Source organism: Eptatretus burgeri, chromosome 11, assembly GCF_056783735.1.
Source record: "Eptatretus burgeri isolate ZD-2024b chromosome 11, Ebu_testis_v1, whole genome shotgun sequence".
NCBI lineage: Eukaryota > Metazoa > Chordata > Myxini > Myxiniformes > Myxinidae > Eptatretus > Eptatretus burgeri.
The window spans coordinates 671,426-693,437 of NC_140971.1; the positions used below are offsets into that span (position 1 = coordinate 671,426).

The window sequence follows — 22,012 nt, forward strand, 5'->3', positions numbered from 1 at the left end:
GAAATGCTGTACTCATGTCATTGCATGTAGTTCTGTGCACTGTTTGAACACAGGCATCAGCCCAACTGACCGGAAGAGGGGCCTTGTTGTCCCTCCCTGGAAAGGGTAAGGTGATCGCCAGGACTGCAACAAATACTGAGGGGTGACGCTGCTCTCAGTGCCGGGCAAGGTCATTGCTCGAATAATTATTGATAGGGTTCACCACCATCTGCTTGAGCACCAGTGCCCAGAGCAGTCAGGATATACACTAAGGAGGTCAACGACTGACCATATCCTTTCCCTTCAGGTTCTCACCGAACGCAGATGAGGGTTTCGGCAGGGGCCGCTTACAGCTGATGTTGATCTCTGTAAAGCGTTTGATTCAGTGAATTGCGATGCCCTCTGGAGGATACTTGGTCTTCGTGGGGTGCCACCAAAACTGATCGATCTGATGTCTGAACTATACTCTGGTTCTGAGAGTACTGCGAGATGTGGTGGTACCATCTCTGACTTATTTCCAGTTGTTACTGGAGTTCGTCAGCGGTGTGTACTGGCACCAACACTTTTCAGCACTTGTATGGACTGGATTCTCAGGAGGATGTCAGAGAGATCAAGTAGCGGTGCGTCGTTTTGGAATGTCAAAATCTCTGACCTTGATTTCGCAGATGATGCAGTCATCTTTGTGGAGACTCTGGATATCCTTTTGGGGGCCTTCGAGGTGCTGAATGAGGAGTCGGAGCTCCTGGGATTATGGGTTTCCTGGGGTCAAAACTAAGATCGAGGCTTTCAATGACATCTTGGATGCTGCAATCTTGTCTCTACCTGTTTCTGGTGAGGATGTTGAGGTCACGGAGAGATTCACTTACCTTGGCAGTGATATTCATGTCTGCTGGTTGTGAGCCAGAGGTCAAAAGACGTCTGGGTCGGGCCTGGGGAGTCATGGATTCAATCGATCATGGGGTGTGGCGCTGCCGGTACCTGTGCGGGAGGATGAAAGTCCAAGTCTTCAGATCCTTGGTGCTTCCAGTCTTGCTCTACAGATGAGACTTGGACTGACCAGGGATTTGAGACGGTGACTTAATTCCTTTGGTCCCAGGTCTCTTCGGAGAATCCTTGGCAATCACTGGTCGGACTTTGTGTCCAAGGAGCAGTTGCTGAGAGATTAAAATGAGATGTTTTACCTGAATAGTCCATGGGTGTCAGCTGTGGCTGTATGGACATGTGGCTCGTTTTTCTGACGCTGATCCTGCTCATCACTCAGTGAGGGAGCCTCGTGAGCGGAGAAGGTCAATGGGCCGACCACGTGCCTCGTGGTTGCAGCAGGTTGATCGGCATCTCAAGGAGATGGGGATAGGCCAGGCATCTGCCTGGGGGGTGGCCAGACAGGGGCCCCTGGAGTACCGGCAGAAAGTGGACACAGCAACCCGCTGCTCTGGCACATGCTCCCATACCTGACCTGACCTGAGTTTGAAGGACAGAAACTTGACTGGAGAGAAACTCGTGAAAACATTTCGAGACAATAGTTTGAAGGAAAGGTAATTATTGGTCACCTTGTACTCACCTATGTCAGAGTCATGCTTGTTTTCATTGTACTTTGGGTGGACAAATATCTCTTCAACCCCAATATCCTGCTCACCATAATCAGGCTTCAATAAGTTGTGTTGGCCCAAAGTTATCACGTAGTTTGAAAGTGGTTCACTGCAGAAAAATGTTACAAAATGAATAATTAAATCATTCAAGGTGAGGCATCATGCAGATAAACAAACATTGTGCACCCATTGGTTCCCAACAAGGCAATTGTTTCAACAGCACGAGCACATTACCCGAAGGGTGATTGCATCACCTCCCTATGGTGACACACACGCGCACACACACACATACACATACACATACACACACAGGCATCGAAGAAGTTGGCCCATCATCTCCTTATTAAATGATCTCACTTACCCCTTGGACCTGCTGATGGCGATCCCGAAACCACGACCTTGGCGATGAAGGGAAGGAGAGGAAGAAGGTGCAGTGGAGAAAGGGAAAGTAGTGTGAGTGGGATGGAGACATATTAAGGAGTGGAAGCAAGGCCCGATATGAGGGGTGTGTGGATTACAGGCCCGCGTACCCACGAATCAAAGCTCCAAGGCCATTTGTGTCTCCGAAGGACCGTGTGGAGCCCTGGGCGTCGATGGGAGAGTCGAGGACGATGTGGATGGTAATTTGAGCGGGACGGAGACGATAATCAAGGAGCAGTGACGAGGCCTGATAGGAAGTAAATGTGGATTGAAGGCCCGCATGGTCCGGAGATGACGCTCTGTGGCTATTCACATCTCTGGAGGATATGAGGATGACTTGGCTGGGAAGGAAACGCTCAGACAGGCACGGAAAAATGCTTCGCCGACGGACGCAACGGGCCTGGACACTGTGGGAAACTGAATTTATAATGAGCTAAAATGCCAATTAGCCTTAGCTCGTGCTTTAAGAAAGAATTTAATAAATATATGCTGGGAAAAGCCAGTAGGGAGGTTTGTACACATTACTTAGGATTAGTAAAAACCTTGTAAACCTCATCTATGGTCCATTGGCCCAGATGGCCTGGGCAAGAAATCACATTCTCTTTCCTCCCCTCATCCGGACCATCTGGAGCAAGCACAGCTAAGAGACCGTTTCTCACCGTGTTTGTAATTTTAACCTTACAAGTTCCATCTGGGCTTCCTCAAAAGGCCTCTCTACTTAGGAATACTTCTGGTTGTGTATACTCTCCGCAAACAACTAATATTTGTCTGTGCAGAATACTAGCCACCAAAATATACCTCTATTTCCCCAAACATGGAACAACTTGTAAACACCTATCCCAACTGTTTTTTTTATCTGCGGTGATTTGAACTGTCACCATGCCAACTGGCTGGGTGTTGGCTTGGCAACAACCAGCCATTGCATTGCAGCAAAGGCCTTCCACAACTCTCTGGGTTTGACCCGATCTGTAAACTTCCCAACCAAGATTTCTACAACTGGTACATTCTTCCTCCTGGACCGAGTATGCATAACTTTCCAGCCAATTTCTCTTTTTCATCTTCTGCCACCGTTACCTCTTCTATAATCACTACGTTGTCAACGCCCACACCTCTCTGGCTATTGCAAGGGAGCAACCTCAATGATGGAGAATGTGGCTGATTGAACAGGCTTTCAATCTGCCATCTCACAAAAGGACTGGGCCACCATCTCCACATTGATTCCGCATGGGAATACTTTCACAACCCAATTTTGTTCATGCACCAGTTTATCCCATTCCATCTGTGACTTTCCTATCCATCCTCGAGAACACGAGTTCTCAACACAGGGGTAATTACCCACAAGGGGTAATTTGGGATATCCAGGTGTGGGGTGGAGGGGGGGGCAGTTTCTCATTACATTTCCATCTACCCACCTTTGTGAGTCAGCATTTTTCGTCTCTGCTGGCAATAAAAACGAAAGCACGAAACAAAATGGAAGCCGAAACAGATTTGACATGTGCTTTGAGTGGTACGGCACCTCAATTGGCAGGGTTAGTCACAAAAAAAACGAGTGTGACTTTCCCATTCAATGATTAAATTACCTGGTCTTATGTCCCATCTATCCTATCCTTTCATTTGTGATTGGTGTTGAATGAAAATCATCTTATACCGACCACTTGAAAAATTACAACTTCTTTAAGTTTTTAGGCCACTTTAGGTTAAGGCTGGGTAATCGGGTGAGCAGTGGCTGCTCCAGGTGGGTAATGGAAGTTAGTGGGTTGACAACCCCTGGGACTCTTGGCCCTGGTACACTGAATCCTGTGGAGAGGCGGTTCAAGTCAATCAGCATGCTTTCTCACCATAGAAAGCAAACATGACTGAGTAACTTTTGTTCATTTCGTAAGGCTCGTAGAAAGTGTGTCCATCCAAAGGTAAGCAAGAAAGCATCATCTTTAAAAACTCAAGGCTGAACTTTCCAACCAGTTCCATTCCTGCAAGTCATGGTGGTCCATGTTGTCAAGTCTGTCTCTTTCCCATGGTCCTTCTCCATCCCTCCCTCAACTCAAATGGAAGTACTGAAGACTCTGCCTGAGATAAAGCAGGTCTAAACTGTTTGCCTCCGAATCTCGTGTACCCAACCTGTCCTCATTGTCTATTGGACTCTGCTGTTCTCACCTGAGAAGGCAGAGAAAGTTCTGTCTGGCCTTGAACTCGCTTCGACGACGGGCCCAAATGGCATCAGTACCCACGTTCTCAAATTCTGCTCTCCTATTCCTGCTTCTCCTCTATCTGTCACATTCAGTCTGCCCTTTACCTTTGGTCAACTCCCATCTGCACGGAAGACAGAAAACATCACACATCCAGAAGGGTGCAAAACCAGACCCGATAAACTATAGGCCAATGAGCTTGCTTCCAATTACAAGCAAAGTCATGAAATCCATCATTGCTTATGATGTGATCTTTCCTGCTTTCAGTCTGATCTCGAACTATCATATTGGATTCTGTCCTGGTCACTCAACTCTGGACATATTTCTGCTCCTCGCTCAGTAATGGTTGGAGGCACTCAATCTCAAATCAGAAGTTACAATTTGTTGGCATCGTGATTTGCTTACCGAGCTCTCTGTTTGTGTCATAGATGGCCACCTTCATTCCTGGATTTCTGAAATCCTCCACTCATGCTGTCCACATGTTGCCATCAATGGAACAATATCCTCACCTCTGCCAGTGTAGGCTGGAGCTCCTCAATGTTTGCTTCAAAAATAATTGGCTCGTTGAATTCAGCGACCTGAAATATAAATCCTCTTCAAATTTCAAGTCAATCGGATGAAAATTGAGGATTTTAGAAATCTCACGGAAGTTGTTGACCTTTGGCCTATGTTGACCTTTTGACCTCAAAAACAACAGGCTTCTTCCTTATGCCAAACTCTACCATGTGGTGAAGTTTCGTGAGGATCGGTTGAAAATTGTGACCTGTAGGCGACAAACAGACAGACAGAAAAACAAAATCGACTAACCAATATACAGTACTTGAACAATCTTCGATTTTGCAAGAAACAAACAAACAGAAAGACACAGACAGGGGTGAAAACATAATCTCCTTCACCTCTGTTGGCAGAGGTAATGAAAATGTTGTTGTTTGCCAACACAAATGCCAACAAAAATTACACAAACACCACACAAAAGAAGTCCTAGCGAGGGGTCTGCAATCTCTGATTTCTCATTTTCTCATTTCATTTGGAGTGTCTGTTTCCTGTTGGTGTAATTGTGCATTTCATTTGTTATGGGATTGAGACAGAAAGATGTCGTGATGGCAATCCGTAAAAGAACCGCGGTGTTGGATTGTGGTGTCATTCCTTCCTCGTCATTCCGTCATTCTTTCCCACCTTGTTACCTCCACCACTGAAAGTTGATGGAAGTTATGTTTTCACCCCTGTCTGTCTGTTTGTTACTTGTGAATATTGAATATTTTTCCAAGTATACTGGTTGGTCTTGTGCATTATTACTCGGCGTAAATTTTTTTTGCCAAGTATGTTGGTCTGTCGCATTTGTCTGTCTGTCTGTCTGTCTGTCTGTCTGTCTGTCTGTCTGTCTGTCGCATTTGTCTGTCTGTCATCCTATTTTTGGCAAGTTTTCAAGCAATTCAATGGGGATAAAAATATATAATGCACGATATCTCAAAAGTTTATGGATGGATTCGGACGAAACTTGGTGGACATGTCGGGTGTTTGACATGGAAGAATTTATTCAATTTTGATGAAGATCTGGATCCGAATCCGGATCCGACTACTAGAATATTTTAAGTGATTCTTCACCATTGAGGTCAGGTCAGGTCAGGTATGGGAGCATGTGCCAGAACAGCGCGTCGCCGCCGGTACTCCAGGGGCCTCCGTATGGCCATCCCCCAGGCAGATGCCAGGCCCATCCCCATCTCCTTGAGATGATGGTCAACCTGCTGCAACCACGAGGCACGTGGTCGGCCCACTGGCCTCCTCCACTCATGAGACTCCCTCGCTGAGAGAATCTGGTGAGCAGGATCAGCGTCAGGAAAACGAGCCACATGTCCATACAGCCGCAACTGACGCTCACGGACTATGCAGGTAACAAATCTCATCCGAGTTTCTCTCAGCAACCGATCGTTGGACCCAAAATCCGACCAGCGATAGCCAAGGATTCTCCGAAGAGACCTGGTACCAAAGGAATTAAGTCTCCGTCTCAGATACTTGGTCAGAGTCCAAGTCTCGCATCCATAGAGCAAGACTGGAAGTACCAAGGACCTGAAGACTCGGACTTTCGTCCTCCCGCACAGGTACCGGCAGCGCCACACCCCATGATCCAGTGAATCCATGACTCCCCAGGCCCGACCCAGACGTCTATTGACCTCTGACTCGCAGCCAGCAGAGACATGAATATCACTGCCAAGGTAAGTGAATCTCTCCACGACCTCAACATCCTCACCACAAACAGACACAGACAGGACAGCAGCATCCAAGATGTCACTGAAAGCCTGGATCTTAGTTTTGACCCAAGAAACCCGTAATCCCAGCGGCTCCAACTCCTCATTCAGCACCTCGAGGGCCCCCAAAAGGATGTCTAAAGTCTCCGCAAAGATGACTGCATCATCTGCAAAGTCAAGGTCCGAGATCTTGGCATTCCCAAACGATGCACCGCAGCTTGATCTCTCCGACATTCTCCCTAAAATCCAGTCCATACAAGTGCTGAAAAGTGTGGGGGCCAGTACACACCCCTGACGAACTCCAGTAACAACTGTAAATAAGTCAGAGATGGTACCACCACACTTCACAGCACTCTCAGTACCAGAGTAGAGTTCAGACATCAGATCGATCAGTTTTGGTGGCACCCCACGAAGACCAAGAATCCTCCAGAGGACATCCCGATTCACTGAATTGAACACTTTACAGAGATCAACATAGGCTGCAAGCAGCCCCTGCCGAAACTCTCGGCTGCGTTCGGTGAGGACACGAAGGGCAAGGATACGGTCAATCGTTGACCTTTTGGTGTAAAGCCTGACTGCTCTGGACGCTTGTGCTCAAGCAGATGGTGGCGAACCCTATCAAGAATTATCCGAGCAAAGACCTTGCCCGGCACTGAGAGCAGCGTCACCCCTCGGTAGTTGTTGCAGTCTTGGCGATCACCCTTCCCTTTCCAGAGAGGGACAACAAGGCCCCTCTTCCAGTCAGTTGGGATGATGCCCGTGTTCCAGGCAGAGCACAAAACTGCATGCAACGACACGAGTGCAGCATTTCCACCAGCCTTGAGAAGTTCAGCATGGATGCCACAGATCCCTGGAGCTTTGCCCCGTTTCAACTGGTTCACCGCAGCCCATGTTTCCACAAGCGAAGGTGGACCACAGTTGATTCGAGGGTCAGCAACAGGGATTGTAACACCCTTGACGTCAAACTCTACAGCTGGGAGATCAGCCTGGTACAACCGCTCAAAGTAACCGGCCCAGCGGGCCTTCACTTCAGACTCCTCTGTCAAGAGCCTACCACTCTCTGCTCGAACTGCAGTGCTCCGAGGGATGGGCTTGGATGAACGCAATGCGCGAATTCCCCTGTAAGCGGGACGAGAATCACCTGTCCACAGGTGATGCTCTACCCCCTCACAGATTCCTCGCACATAGGCCTCCTTGTCCACCCTTAGTGCACGTACAGTTTTACGCCTCAGCTCCATGAACAGCTCAGCTCTGCTATTCAGCCTGGCCCTGCGACTCTGGTCAATGGTATCCAGTGTCCCTTGAGAGACAAAATTCTTCTTTGCCCTGCGGTGAGCTCCAAGACATCCACCGGCAACATCAAGGACGGTGGTCTTGAAGGCACTCCACAACTCTTCAGGACCCCCCAAAGCACCCAGACCCCCCAAGTGTCCACTCAGCCTGTCCGCAAACTCCTCAGCTACTCTCTCATCCCTGAGCTTGCCAACATCCAGCCTAGGCTGGGATGGTACCATTCTCCAGGATTTAAGGTGCAGCTTTAGAGTTGCTACAACAAGCCTGTGGTCAGTATTGAGGAACTGAGCACTCCGGTAGACCCTGCAGTTCTGGATCATCCTCCAATGACCGTCAATGAGGACATGGTCAATCTCCTTTGCCACACCGCCAGTGTTGGAATACCAAGTCCAGCGATGAGCTTGTGGGCGCTGAAACCATGAACCGGCCACCCTAAGTCCATGACTTCTTGCAAAGTCAAGGAACTTAGTGCTATTCTGGTTCATAGTTCCTGACCCATGGGGACCAACACACACCTCATAACCATCCCTATCAGTTCCAGTCGATGCATTGAAATCCCCCAAGACTAGAAGTGTATCTCGTCTGGGGCACTGATCAACCACAGACTCGAGCGTGGCGTAGAATGCATCCTTCACGGTGAGATCACTCGCCTCAGTCGGAGCATAAACAGAGACCACGGAAATGACACCTAAGGAGTGACGAATCCTTAATCTCATAATACGCTCGTTGACCGGTGTTACCTCAATTATCATTGGGGTCAGCTTATTGGACACAGCTACAGCAACTCCTTGGGTATGGTAACCATCAGAGCGACCAGACCAATAGTAGGTGCAACCACCCACCATTATCTCGCCGCAATCCGGTCTCCGAACCTCAGAGAGAGCTGCAATCCCGAAATCCAAACGCTTGAGCTCAGATGATAACAGAGACAGGTGATCATCCTCTCTTAAGGCCCGGTCACACCTTGACGTTTTAGCCAACGTATGCCGATTTTTGAATTTTTTTTCTAAAACGCTGGCACACGTTGAATACGTTATGGGTAAGTTTTGATAACATTGAGAGCACGCTGAAAAACACTGCCATACGTCGTTGTACGTTGGCTTTAAACGTTGTACTTTTTGTTTGTCCTCAAATTTTTTCATGCTTGAAATTTCACGACGTATGCCGGCGTATGACTCACATGTTCCGCTACGCTGGCCACAAGTTGTATGCACGGTCTGCGATCGTTGACAGACGTCAACACATGCTACTTGTAAGTTAATCATAAGTTGAGACATGCCGAGGTAATGCTTAGCGTACCCGAAACTTATTTCTAACCTATGATTAACGTGTTGTTGGCACGTTACGCGATCGTTGCCACACATCGACAGACGTTACTTTTAAGTTACTCATAGGCTGAAAGACGTCGGTATAATGGATCGTCCTTGCGTCAGCGTCCACGGCCACGGCCAGGACACTTATTTGCAGCATTCTTCAAACTTTTCTTGGGCATGACGAGGATGTTCACACTTCGATGTCTAGCTTGGCTATGATTCCAATTGTCCATCGGCAGCGTCTATTTAAAATAGTCGAGTTTGAGCGTTTTAACACGTTCAGAAGAAACGCTTCAAATTTCCAAACCCCAGCGTCAAAAAACAAAGGAGAGTGACAGCAATTTAAATCGTTCATTGTAAACAATGAAACTAGCTGAGTGGTACCGTTTAAAAGTCGTTGAGTGTAAAAAAAATCCAATTGTTGAGCACAAGCGTCTACTTTCAATAGTGGAGATGCAGCCATTTAAATCGTTTAGTTTATCATTTAAATAGTTAAATCGTTAAACGCAAGGACGATCCATCATAGCCCACACCCTCCCCCTCACACTCACCTACTACTGCCAACATGAACAAACTACTACTACTACTAATACTAATGCTGATACTGATACTGATACTGTTACTGCTGACATGGACATCGACTCAAAAAGGACTCGAAAACACTGTTGGGTTCCCCTTTTATGAGCAGCATTTTTATATACCAATTCCCAAAACCGCTGTGAACACGTCTTTATATGGCAGTTGTAAGTTAGAAACACGTTCATTTATTTTTTTTTGTCGACCGGAAGACGTCATTGGAATACGTCTACATACGTCGATGTGTGTTGGGACTACGTAAAGAATTGGTTCAAAGCACGTCAAACATAAGTTAGAAATAAGTTTCGCGTAAAAAAGACATTACCGCGACGTGTTTCGACTTATGAGTAGCTTATAAGTAGCCTTTGTGGACGTGTGTAAGCGTTCACATATCGTGTGTAAAACTTATCCCCATCACATGCGGAACGTGTGTCATACGCCGAGTACGTCGTAAAATTTTTAACATGTTTAAAGTTTCTTGACGTACTCTACTTACTACGACGTATGATAGCGTACTTTAGCGTTCTACTCACGTATACCAAACTTACTCATACCGTATTTGACGTGTCCCAACGTTTTAGACACATTTTTCTTAGGTCGGCATACGCTGGCAAGATCGCCAAGGTGTGACCGCGATGTTGACACTTCCATTTCTACGGCAGTTATGATTCGAATCGTTGTGCGTCAGCCTTTTAATAGGCTACGTCACGACATCTTCGGCGATGCGTGCAACGCGCTATGCCTAAGTTAGACTATCGTTGGGCATCGGTTGTGTAGGCCGACAACAGGTTCAGCATTCGTTGGTATAAGTTATCTATAACACAACGAAACGTTCTGTGTCCGTTACCAATGCGTTATACATAAGACCAAGTCGCTATGAATACGTCCGAATCTTTAAAAAAAACATCAAAAGTTCAACGTAAGCCAGCGTTTTAGATACATTTTAATACGTTGCCATCGCTGGCTAAAACGTCAAGGTGTGACCGGGCCTTTAGGGATAGGACATTCCAGGCACCCACCCGAAGGGACCGCCTCAGGTTAACCCAAGGAGACCGCCGTCTGGTGGACGACACCTCAGCACCACTCCGACACACTCTCACGCAATCTGACCCAGGGATGTTACCCCATGGTTTCCCTCCTATCATCAAAGAACGGGGGTCCCGAAGGCTTTGCCCCAATCTCGTCATCCGGTGAGCTGCCCTGCGAAGGGAAGCTGCACAGGAGGTACTCCCACGGAGAGGGTTTTCAGATTTTTTTTGCGTTTTTGCGTTTTGCGGAATGAAGGGTTTTACGGTGGCCGGAGTGCAAATCCTGCCACCAACCTCCTAATGAAAGTAACCCAACTGCAGGAGGACATCCGCAGACACAGTTGGGCACTAGATATGGATGGCCGTTGGCTCACAAAGAGCTCCTCTGCCCTTTGACAGGTTTTGTTTTTAATCCTGCTGGGTGTCCATATCCAAACACCCTCCTCACCAGAAAACCTGGTGGGGGAGACGGTTTAGTTGCCGACAACCCAACCATGGAACAGGTTAGTACAGGTTTACATGGTACCTGTAGCAGGTCACAGATCGAACCTGACCTGACCATTGAGAGATCGGGCCAAAAATGATATAGTACTGAATAGCATGATATTTCAAAAATGTATTGGGCCTGATATGTTCTCATGGATCAGGCATTACGTGGTGGATGTATGAGCTCTACCGAGTGCCGTTCTAGTTTTGTCCGGTGATCCTTTCAAGTTCTCGCTTGCTATTTCACATGCCTTTGCTTGCCTACATCTGAAATCAAGCACATATTCCAGCAAATTTAACTGTGACTTCTCATTGAGCCACTGTCCCTTCAAAAGCTTCAATGGTCCTCGCACATTGTATCCAAACACCAGTTCAAAGGGACTGAATCCCAACGACTCCTCAACTGACTCTGACAGCAAACAACAATAAATGTACTCCTTCATCCCAATCCTTGTCACACTCAATCATGTAAGTCTTAATCGTGTTTTTCATAGTCTGGTGGAACCTATCCAAAGCCCCTTGTGACTAGATGGTATGCACTTGACGTAACCTGTGTCACTCCCAACTGGTGCCAAACCTGTTGAATTTGGGGCCACAAATTTTTAAGGGTATCACCTCTGGTAACCTCATGGAAGTCAGCATATGAGTCAGCATGTTTTGATTACCCACCTTAGTCTTGAGAAAGGGACCAACACAATCGATGATGCCCCGACTGAAGGGTTCATCAAAAGCCGGAATGGGTTTTAACGGTGCCGAAGGAATTTTTTGATTCGGTTTTCCTACCGTTTGGCATGAGTGACAGGATTTACAAAACTCCACATCATGTCGCAAGCCTGGCCAAAAGAAATGCATCAACATTTTGTCAAAAGTTTTGCTCACTCCAAGGTGACCTGCCAAAGGAGTCTCATGCACCAAACTCAAGATATCATCACAATGTGGTTTCGGAATCTCAATTTGATAATGTACCTTCCATTCTTCATCTGCCGGTACGTCAGGAGGTCTCCATTTCTTTAAGAAAGACACCATCTTTCTTAAAGTAGTCAACTGGTACTTTGGTCATATCCTCCTTTGTGAGGACTCCATGAGCTAGAATTCTGACATCAGCATCTTTAATTTGCTCTTCTCTAAGTTTCTCTCTTGTGAGACAAGACTTTTCTAATGCATTCCCAGACTTTTCTGAATGACTACCAGATTTGCCTTCAAATCCAAAAATATGACAACCACTCGTTTCACCAGCATCAAAATCATCACTGACTGGTCCATGAAAGTATCTTCTAAAGTGTACATGGGTGCTGATTCCAAATCCTTTTTCACTCTCCTCTCTTCAGAGTGTTTCCTAGATTTGGAGCGAGGGTGGATTAGGAGTCCGGAGGGAGGGGAGGTTAAAGAAGCGAGAGGAAAGGGTGGTGTGGGTGTCTGGAGGGAGGGGAGGTGAGAGAAGGGAGGGGAAGGGGTGGGAGTCTGGAGAGAGGAGGCAAGGGGTAGGGTGGGATAAGGGAGGAGGGACCCGGCATTGCCTGATCATGCCGGGAAGGTTTACTAGTAAGGAATATTTATTAATCCCCACTGTCTACCTTAAGCACAATAATATTAACTGGAACAGCACTCGATAGAGCACAGACTGTACCGCCACCAGGCTGAACACTTTACATTTTGGATCACACTGATAGGCCGGATCTGCATTCGGACCTTAACCAAAATCGAATCGGCTTGTACTTGTCATCAACCCAACTCATTCACCTAGTTTTGTCATAATCCTGACGCATGGCTTTTTGATACATCAATACAGTATCTCATGATATACACTGATGAGCCAAAACATTATGACCACTGACAGGTGAAGTGAATAACATTGATTATCTTGTTACAATGGTACCTGTCAACGGGTGGGATATATTAGGAAGCAAGTGAACAGTCAGTTCTTGAAGTTGATGTGTTGGATGTAGGAAAAATGGGCAGGAGTAAAGACCTGAACGACTTTGACAAGGGCCAAATTGTTATGGCCAGACGACTGAGTCAGAGCATCTCTGAAACAGCAAGGCTTGTGGGGTGCTCCCGGTCAGCAGTGGTGAGTACCTACCGACAGTGGTCCGAGGAGGGACAAACCACAAACCGGCGACAGGGTGTTGGGCGCCCAAGGCTCATCGATGTGCGAGGGCAACGAAGGCCATCCCGTCTGGTCCGAACCGACAGAAGGTCTACTGTGGCACAAGTCACAGAAAATTTTAATGGTGGTCAGGGGAGGAATGTGTCACAATCCACAGTGCATCGCACCCTGCTGCGTAGCCACAGACCGGTCTGAGTGCCCATGATGACCCCTGTCCACTGTTGAAAGAGCCTACAATGGGCACGCGAGCATCGGAACTGGACCTTTGAGCAGTGGAAGATGGTCGCCTGGTCCGATGAGTCCGGTTTTATTTTAGATCACGTGGATGACCGTGTACATGTGCGCCGTTTACCTGGGGAAGTGATGGCACCAGGATTCACTGTGGGAAGACGACAAGCCGGTGGAGGGAGTGTGATGCTCTGGGCAATGTTCTGCTGGGAAACCCTGGGTCCGGCCATTCATGTGGATGTCAATTTGACACGTGTCACCGACCTAAACATCGTTGCAGACGATGTACACCACCCCTTCATGGCAATGGTATTCCCTGATGGCAGTTGCCTCTTTCAGCAGGATCATGCGCCCTGCCACACTGCACACATTGTTCGGGAATGGTTTGAGGAACATGATGAAGTGTTCACGGTGTTGCCCTGGCCTCCAAATTCTCCAGATCTCAATCCGATTGAGCATCTGTGGGATGTGCTGGACCGACAAGTCCGATCCACGGCGGCTCCAACTCGCAACTTACAAGACTTGAAGGATCTGCTGCTAATGTTTTGGTGCCAGATACCACAGGACACATTCAGGGGTTTTGTAGAGTCCATGCCTCGGCGGGTCGGTACTGTTTTGGTGGCACACGGAGGACCAACAGCATATTAGGCAGGTGATCATAATGTTTTGGCTCATCGGTGTATATCATTTTTGCCCCATCTCTCAATGGTGAGGAATCACTTTTTAAAAATTTTAAACTCTCCAATCCGGATCTCGTCTCCAAAATCTAATCATTTTGTCGTCGTCACATACCCAACCTGCCCACCAAATTTTGCCTGAATCTGCACAAAACCTTTTGAGATATCCTGCTCAGTCAGACTTAATGATTGTAACACTTAATGACTTTCCTGAGAATCGCCAAATTAAATATGTACAAACGTCACAAACAACAATGCAGCTATAAGTAAACTCACAACTCTCGATGTGGCACTCTGCTAAAGCAAGCAGTTTGTACAGAAAACCCCAGCGGGTTATAAATGGGTCAAACGTCGGTGGTGAACACAGTTGAAAGGATCTAATCCAGTGGGTTCTCACAGGATGAAGTCAACTTGGCTGTCACGTTTTATAAGTCCTCAGAAGGTGAAGTGCTCGTACCACCTTTGAATCAACTAGACAAAGACTGCGTTTCTCTTTCCACTGATACGAAGGAAGAGATAATTTAGCTGGACAGAATTCCTACAGATGTAACTACATGAGGGATCCCTTATTTGTTGGCATGTGTCTCTCCAAACCATAACAAGCACACGCACACACATGTGCGCACACACACACACACACACACACACACACACACACACACACACACACACACACACACACACACACACACACACACACACACACACACACACACACACACACACCTCGTAGTCCCAGCACTCATTTGTGTACATTCCAGAGAAATGACAGAAGTAAATAGACACCTTAAATTTATTCATTTAATCTATATAATGCAGTTTTACTCCGTGATTTGAACTATTATTGAACTATTTATTTGCAGAAACGAGTTCCTGGGTCACGTATGACAATGAACTCTGCCTCAAACCCAGGGAGCACACGACCTTTGTGATTTTCAAAGAGGACGAATTGTTGGCCAATCAGGAGGTGGAGTCAGCCAGCATCAGATAACTCAGAACCTTGGCATTCCGCCTTCTACGGTCAATCAGGTGATTGTGTAATTCACCAGTGAAGGCAAGGAATCCACAAGTTCTCGTTCTGGTCGATCTGGGCCATCAGAAAAGTGTCTTCGAGCTGTCAAGCAGTCCATTGAGAAAACTCCCCGTTGCAAGGCAGCAGATGTTGCAGAGGAGGTCCAAATTAGCTCACGAACTGGCATGTGGTACCTTCATCAACTTGGCTACTATGGGAGAGCAGCGAGGAGTAAACCTCTTCTTCGACCAGCCAACATTCAAAGGATAAAGAAGTGGGCTGACGAGATGGCCACCAGACCCTTGGAGTTTTGACAAATTGTAATTTTTTTCAGATGAGTCCCAATTTACTCAATTTTCTGAGAGTGGACACATATGGGTCTGGAGACTTCCCAGTCAAGAGTTCTCTTTGAACCGATTGCAGCCAACTGTCAAACACGGTGGTTTTTCAGTGATGGTGTGGGGAGCAATCTGGAGCACTAGTCGGTCAAAGCTTGTGGAGTGTGTTGGCAACATCAACTCTACGACACACATTTCTATCCTTGAGGATGGATTTCTCCATGTGTTCTCCATGGGTCAGATGGTCAAAAACAACACTCTGTTCATGGAAGATGGAGCCCCATGCCACACTGCAAAAAAGACCAAAGAATGGCAGGACAGAAATGGGATCAAGCGAGTCCATGGCCAAATCAGTCGCTTGAGACGAATCCCATTGAACACCTCTGGGCCAAATTGCATCGAGCTGTGCGGAAAAAGTCCAGGAAACCAACATCACGGGAATAGCAGAATTGCTCACCCATTTGCGTGAAGCCTGGGCAGAAGTCCCACAAGTGAAAATTTCAGAACTCGTTAGTTCTATGCCTGAAAGAGTAAAAGCATTGAAATCTGCAAATGGGAAGTCTACTAAATATGAGTGTATGTATTAAAATGGATCAAATGTTCTTCAAATGTTCAATAAATAATTTCTTTAAAAATCATGGCATCTATTTACTTCTGTCATGTCTCTGTGTATGTCGATATTGCACTTGAGATTGTTTTTTTTTTTCTCACCTGGGTATAATGCAATGAGCTGCAGTGAGTACCCAGCATGCCTGGATCAGAGTTCCTCCACAGATGTGCCCGGCGATCACACTCGGTGGCCAACCACCTTCCACAATCAACCTTTGTGGTGGGCTTTTCAGCTTTACAGAAGCCTGTCCAATAATATGTCACCATATGTCGATTATCAATGATAAAGATGACATTGACAATAAAAAACATGATTAATGTTTGTGTCATAAGATTCCATTTAAGGTTACCTGAAATGAAGTTTATGTTCAGGGACATCAATGCAAACTAGATATCTGCGATCACAAAACGATGGTCAAGTGTAAACCTACCCCGACTAGGGGCGGCTTACCCTTGGCCCGTGACCCAATGATGGCCATTTTTTTTTTCAGACCACCATATCATCTTAACCTTCATCATTTAGGGATAGTGTGTAAATTAGGAAAATGTGTCCCCATCCACAATCTATCCATAAAACTCAATATCATGAAAATCAGAGGAAAATTATTCAAGTTATGATCAAAAGATGTTTTTGTTGCTTGGTTCACAATCTAAACAAATTAGGTCAAGGACACGATTCAAATATCAACCGGGCGTAGTGGCGTGCGCCTGTAATCCGGCTACTCGGAGGCTTGGGTTGGAGGATCGCTTGAGGACGGGGGCTCTGCACTGGGCAGGGTGTAGAGCAGCCCAGAATCATGGCAAAACCCAAATCCTGATCCCTGTGTCGTAAGAGGCGACCAGGGTTGCGTCAGGAAGGGCATCCGGCATAAAACCTGTGCCAAATCAATATGCGGATCATAACGGATGATCCGCTGTGACGACCCCTAACGGGAGCAGCCGAAAGACGAACAACAACACTATTCAAATATCAGATGCATAAGTTCAGTGCGGGTACACCATTATGATGCAAGAACATATTGAAAGGCCAAGCGGTCTTTGAGATTCCTCACTAGCAAAATTGAGCGATGACAAAAGACGTGTTTTTTTTTTCAGACTGCCATTTGATGTTGCCTTTAACTTGGATTGGTATGATATAAATTAGCCGTAAATGTGCATTGCTCTTGGCTATCTAGAGAGGGCAATTTTGTTCTGATGGGACAAACCTGTCGAGTTTTGGTGAAAACTGTTAAAATGTCTATAATTGGGTCATGACCTTAACGTTAGGTGAAGGTCAACATAATTATGTCAACTCCACATACCTTTTATTCCCATTGTTGATGCAAAATTTCATTCTGAAAGTCCCAGCTGGATCTGAGAAACAGCTCAGACATTGGCAGAAAAAAAGGAAAAAAACCTAAATGGTGGTTTAGTACTCCTTGGGGTGCAAGACCTTGACCTTTAACCTGGAGCGGTATGATGCAAATTGAACACAAATGTGCCTTGCTCTAAGCTACCGAGTGAGGACTAAAGTTTGTCCAATCGGAATGAAATTGCCAAGTTATGGTGAAAAATGTTAAAATGTCTATAATTAGGTCATGACCTTAAAATTATGTCAAATTATTTTTTTTACGTCAACCCCGCATACTTTTTATTCACATCATTGATGGAAAATTGAATTCCAAAAGTGCGAGTTGGCTCCGAGATACAGCTTGGAAATTTCAGAAATGAGCACAGGAAGAATAAATAAATAAAAAAAAATTAAAAAAAAATACTTCTATAACTGGTGGTTTCGTATTCTTAGGGGTCGAAGAAACTCTGTGGTACCATTGAAAATAGGGGCAATACCGTTGGGTGCTGACCTGATAAAATAATGATACCGAGGAGAGAGTCAACGTGGGATGGAATCAGCAAAATGTACCAATGAACCAATGTTATGGCCCTGATATTTTCATTGTTGTGAACAAACTTTGGTACATCATGGGTGATGAAGGTTGTGGTGAAATTTCATCGCAATCGTGTGTGTATTTTCACAAAAGAAGTTGCAAGTGCTTGTAAACGGACAGACGGAGTGACAACGCGCCATCCCACAAGCTACCTGGAACTACGTTCCAGGTGGGCTAAAAGTTGGAGGCGCTAATTGTAGAAACAAACCCAACAACAGCAATTAGCCTTTCCCGAGCTGTCCTGTAGGGTGAGGCATAAAAATAGAGAAATAACACTTTTTGTACATTTGTGGTGCAACCCCTTTTGAAGTGAAGATTTTAATCATTTCCTCGTGCGTTTTATGCAATATCGACACCTCCGAGACCTCATTCTTTACCTGTCCATTTTCTCAATATCTCCAATCTAAATCTCCATTTAATGTAAACACATCTTCCTTCTTCCTATCAACGCATTTAAGAACATTTTAAAATGCTTCACTTTCCTTACATCTCCGACAGGTATGGGAGCATGTGCCAGAACAGCGCGTCGCTGCATCCACTTTCCACCGGTATTCCAGGGGCCTCCGTCTGGCCATCCCCCAGGCAGATGCCAGGCCCATCCCCATCTCCTTGAGATGCCGGTCAACCTGCTGCAACCACGAGGCATGTGGTCGGTCCGCTGGCCTCCTCCACTCACGAGACTCCCTCGCTGAGAGAATCTGGTGAGCAGGATCAGCGTCAGGAAAACGAGCCACATGTCCATACAGCCGCAACTGACGCTCACGGACTATGCAGGTAACAAATCTCATCCGAGTCTCTCTCAGCAACCGCTCGTTGGACACAAAATCCGACCAGCGATAGCCAAGGATTCTCCGACAGGAATTCCCCACATATTCTTCTTCTTCACAAAGATTGAAACTGTCCATCAACTCAGAACAGGTAAGGCCAGACTTGTTGTCAGGTCAGGCCAAATCAGATCTGCGATTTGCTACAGGTACCATGTAAACCTATACTAACCTGATTAATGGCCGGGTTGTCGGCAACTAAACAGGTCAGGTCAGGTATGGGAGCATGTGCCAGAACAGCGCGTCGCTGCATCCACTTTCCGCCGGTACTCCAGGGGCCTCCGTCTGGCCATCCCCCAGGCAGATGCCAGGCCCATCCCCATCTCCTTGAGATGATGGTCAACCTGCTGCAACCATGAGGCACGTGGTCGGCCCACTGGCCTCCTCCACTCATGAGACTCCCTTGCTGAGAGAATCTGGTGAGCAGGATCAGCGTCAGGAAAACGAGCCACATGTCCATACAGCCGCAGCTGACGCTCACGGACTATGCAGGTAACAAATCTCATCCGAGTCTCTCTCAGCAACCGCTCGTTGGACACAAAATCCGACCAGCGATAGCCAAGGATTCTCCGAAGAGACCTGGTACCAAAGGAATTAAGTCTCCATCTCAGATCCTTGGTCAGAGTCCAAGTCTCGCACCCATAGAGCAAGACTGGAAGTACCAAGGACCTGAAGACTCGGACTTTCGTCCTCCCGCACAGGTACCGGCAGCGCCACACCACAGGATCCAGTGAATCCATGACTCCCCAGGCCCGACCCAGACGCCTATTGACCTCCGGCTCACAACCTGCGGAGACATGAATATCACTGCCAAGGTAAGTGAATCTATCCACGACCTCAACATCCTCACCACAAACAGACACAGACAGGACAGCAGCATCCAAGATGTCACCGAAAGCCTGGATCTTAGTTTTGACCCAAGAAATCTGTAATCCCAACGGCTCCGACTCCTCATTCAGCACCTCGAGGGCCCCCAAGAGGATGTCTAAAGTCTCCGCAAAGATGACTGCATCATCTGCAAAATCAAGGTCTGAGATCTTGACATTGCCAAACGATGCACCGCAACTTGATCTCTCCGACATCCTCCCAAAAATCCAGTCCATACAAGTGCTGAAAAGTGTGGGGGCAAGTACACATCCCTGACGAACTCCAGTAACAACTGGAAATAAGTCAGAGATGGTACCACCACACTTCACAGCACTCTCAGTACCAGAGTAAAGTTCAGACATCAGATCGATCAGTTTCGGTGGCACCCCACGAAGACCAAGAATCCTCCAGAGGACATCCCAGTTCACTGAATCGAACGCTTTACAGAGATCAACATAGGCTGCAAGCAGCCCCTGCCGAAACTCTCATCTGCGTTCGGTGAGGACACGAAGTGCAAGGATACGGTCAATCGTTGACCTCTTTGGTGTAAAGCCTGACTGCTCTGGACGCTGGTGCTCAAGCAGATGGTGGCGAACCCTATCAAGAATTATCCGAGCAAAGACTTTGCCCGGCACTGAGAGCAGCGTCACCCCTCAGTAGTTGTTGCAGTCTTGGCGATCACCCTTCCCTTTCCAGAGAGGGACAACAAGGCCCCTCTTCCAGTCAGTTGGGATGATGCCTGTGCTCCAGGCAGAGCACAAAACTGCATGCAACGACACGAGTGCAGCATTTCCACCAGCCATGAGAAGTTCAGCATGGATGGCACAGATCCCTGGAGCTTTTCCCCGTTTCAACTGGTTCACCGCAGCCCGTGTTTCCACAAGCGATGGTGGACCACAGTTGATTCGAGGGTCAGCAACAGGGATTGTAACACCCTTGACGTCCAACTCGACAGCTGGGGGATCAGCCTGGTACAACCGCTCAAAGTAACCGGCCCAGCGGGCCTTCACTTCAGACTCCTCTGTCAAGAGCCTACCACTCTCTGCTCGAACTGCAGTGCTCCGAGGGATGGGCTTGGATGAACGTAATGCGCGAATTCCCCTGTAAGCGGGACGAGAATCACCTGTCCACAGGTGATGCTCTACCCCCTCACAGATTCCTCGCACATAGGCCTCCTTGTCCACCCTCAGTGCACGTACAGTTTTACGCCTCAGCTCCCTGAACAGCTCAGCTCTGCCATTCAGCCTGGCCCTGCGACTCTGGTCAATGGTATCCAGTGTCCCTTGAGAGACAAAATTCTTCTTTGCCCTGCGGTGAACTCCAAGGCATCCACCGGCAACATCAAGGACGGTGGTCTTGAAGGCGCTCCACAACTCTTCAGGACCCCCCAAAGCACCCAGACCCCCCAAGTGTCCACTCAGCCTGTTCGCAAACTCCTCAGCAACTCTGTCATCCCTGAGCTTGGCAACATCCAGCCTAGGCTGGGATGGTACCATTCTCCAGGATTTAAGGTGCAGCTTTAGAGTTGCTACAACAAGCCTGTGGTCAGTATTGAGGAACTGAGCACTCCGGTAGACCCTGCAGTTCTGGATCATCCTCCAACGACCGTCAATGAGGACATGGTCAATCTCCTTTGCCACACCGCCAGTGTTGGAATACCAAGTCCAGCGATGAGCTTGCGGGCGCTGAAACCATGAACCAGCCACCCTAAGTCCATGACTTCTTGCAAAGTCAAGGAACTTAGTGCTATTCTGGTTCATAGTTCCTGACCCATGGGGACCAACACACACCTCATAACCATCCCTATCAGTTCCAGTCGATGCATTGAAATCCCCCAAGACTAGAAGTGTATCTCGTCTGGGGCACTGATCAACCACAGACTCGAGTGTGGCGTAGAATGCATCCTTCACGGTGAGATCACTCGCCTCAGTCGGAGCATAAACAGAGACCAGGGAAATGACACCTAAAGAGTGACGAATCCTTAATCTCATAATACGCTCGTTGACCGGTGTTACCTCAATTATCATTGGGGTCAGCTTATTGGACACAGCTACAGCAACTCCTTGGGTATGGTAACCATCAGAGCGACCAGACCAATAGTCGGTGTAACCACCCACCATTATCTCGCCGCAATCCGGTCTCCGAACCTCAAAGAGAGCTGCAATCCCGATGTCCAAACGCTTGAGCTCAGATGATAACAGAGACAGGTGATCATCCTCTCTTAGGGATGGGACATTCCAGGCACCCACCCGAAGGGAGCGCCTCAAATTAACCCAAGGAGACCGCCGTCTGGTGGACGACACCTCAGC

The 22,012-nt window shown here is 47.3% G+C and overlaps 1 protein-coding gene across 5 annotated transcripts in view; it reads right to left on the reverse strand.

The window, feature by feature from the left end:
- LOC147016265 (factor VII-activating protease-like) overlaps positions 1-22,012 on the reverse strand; it is a 123,110-nt gene that overhangs the window by 22,016 nt on the left and 79,082 nt on the right. For all 5 annotated transcript variants that reach the window (XM_085844839.1, XM_085844838.1, XM_085844837.1 and 2 more), the window contains exons 12-13: positions 16,190-16,332; positions 1,541-1,677 (exon numbers count right to left, since the gene is read on the reverse strand). In XM_085844839.1, the coding sequence (XP_085700965.1) occupies positions 1,541-1,677; positions 16,190-16,332 (280 nt within the window). The remainder of the gene's footprint in view (positions 1-1,540; positions 1,678-16,189; positions 16,333-22,012) is intronic.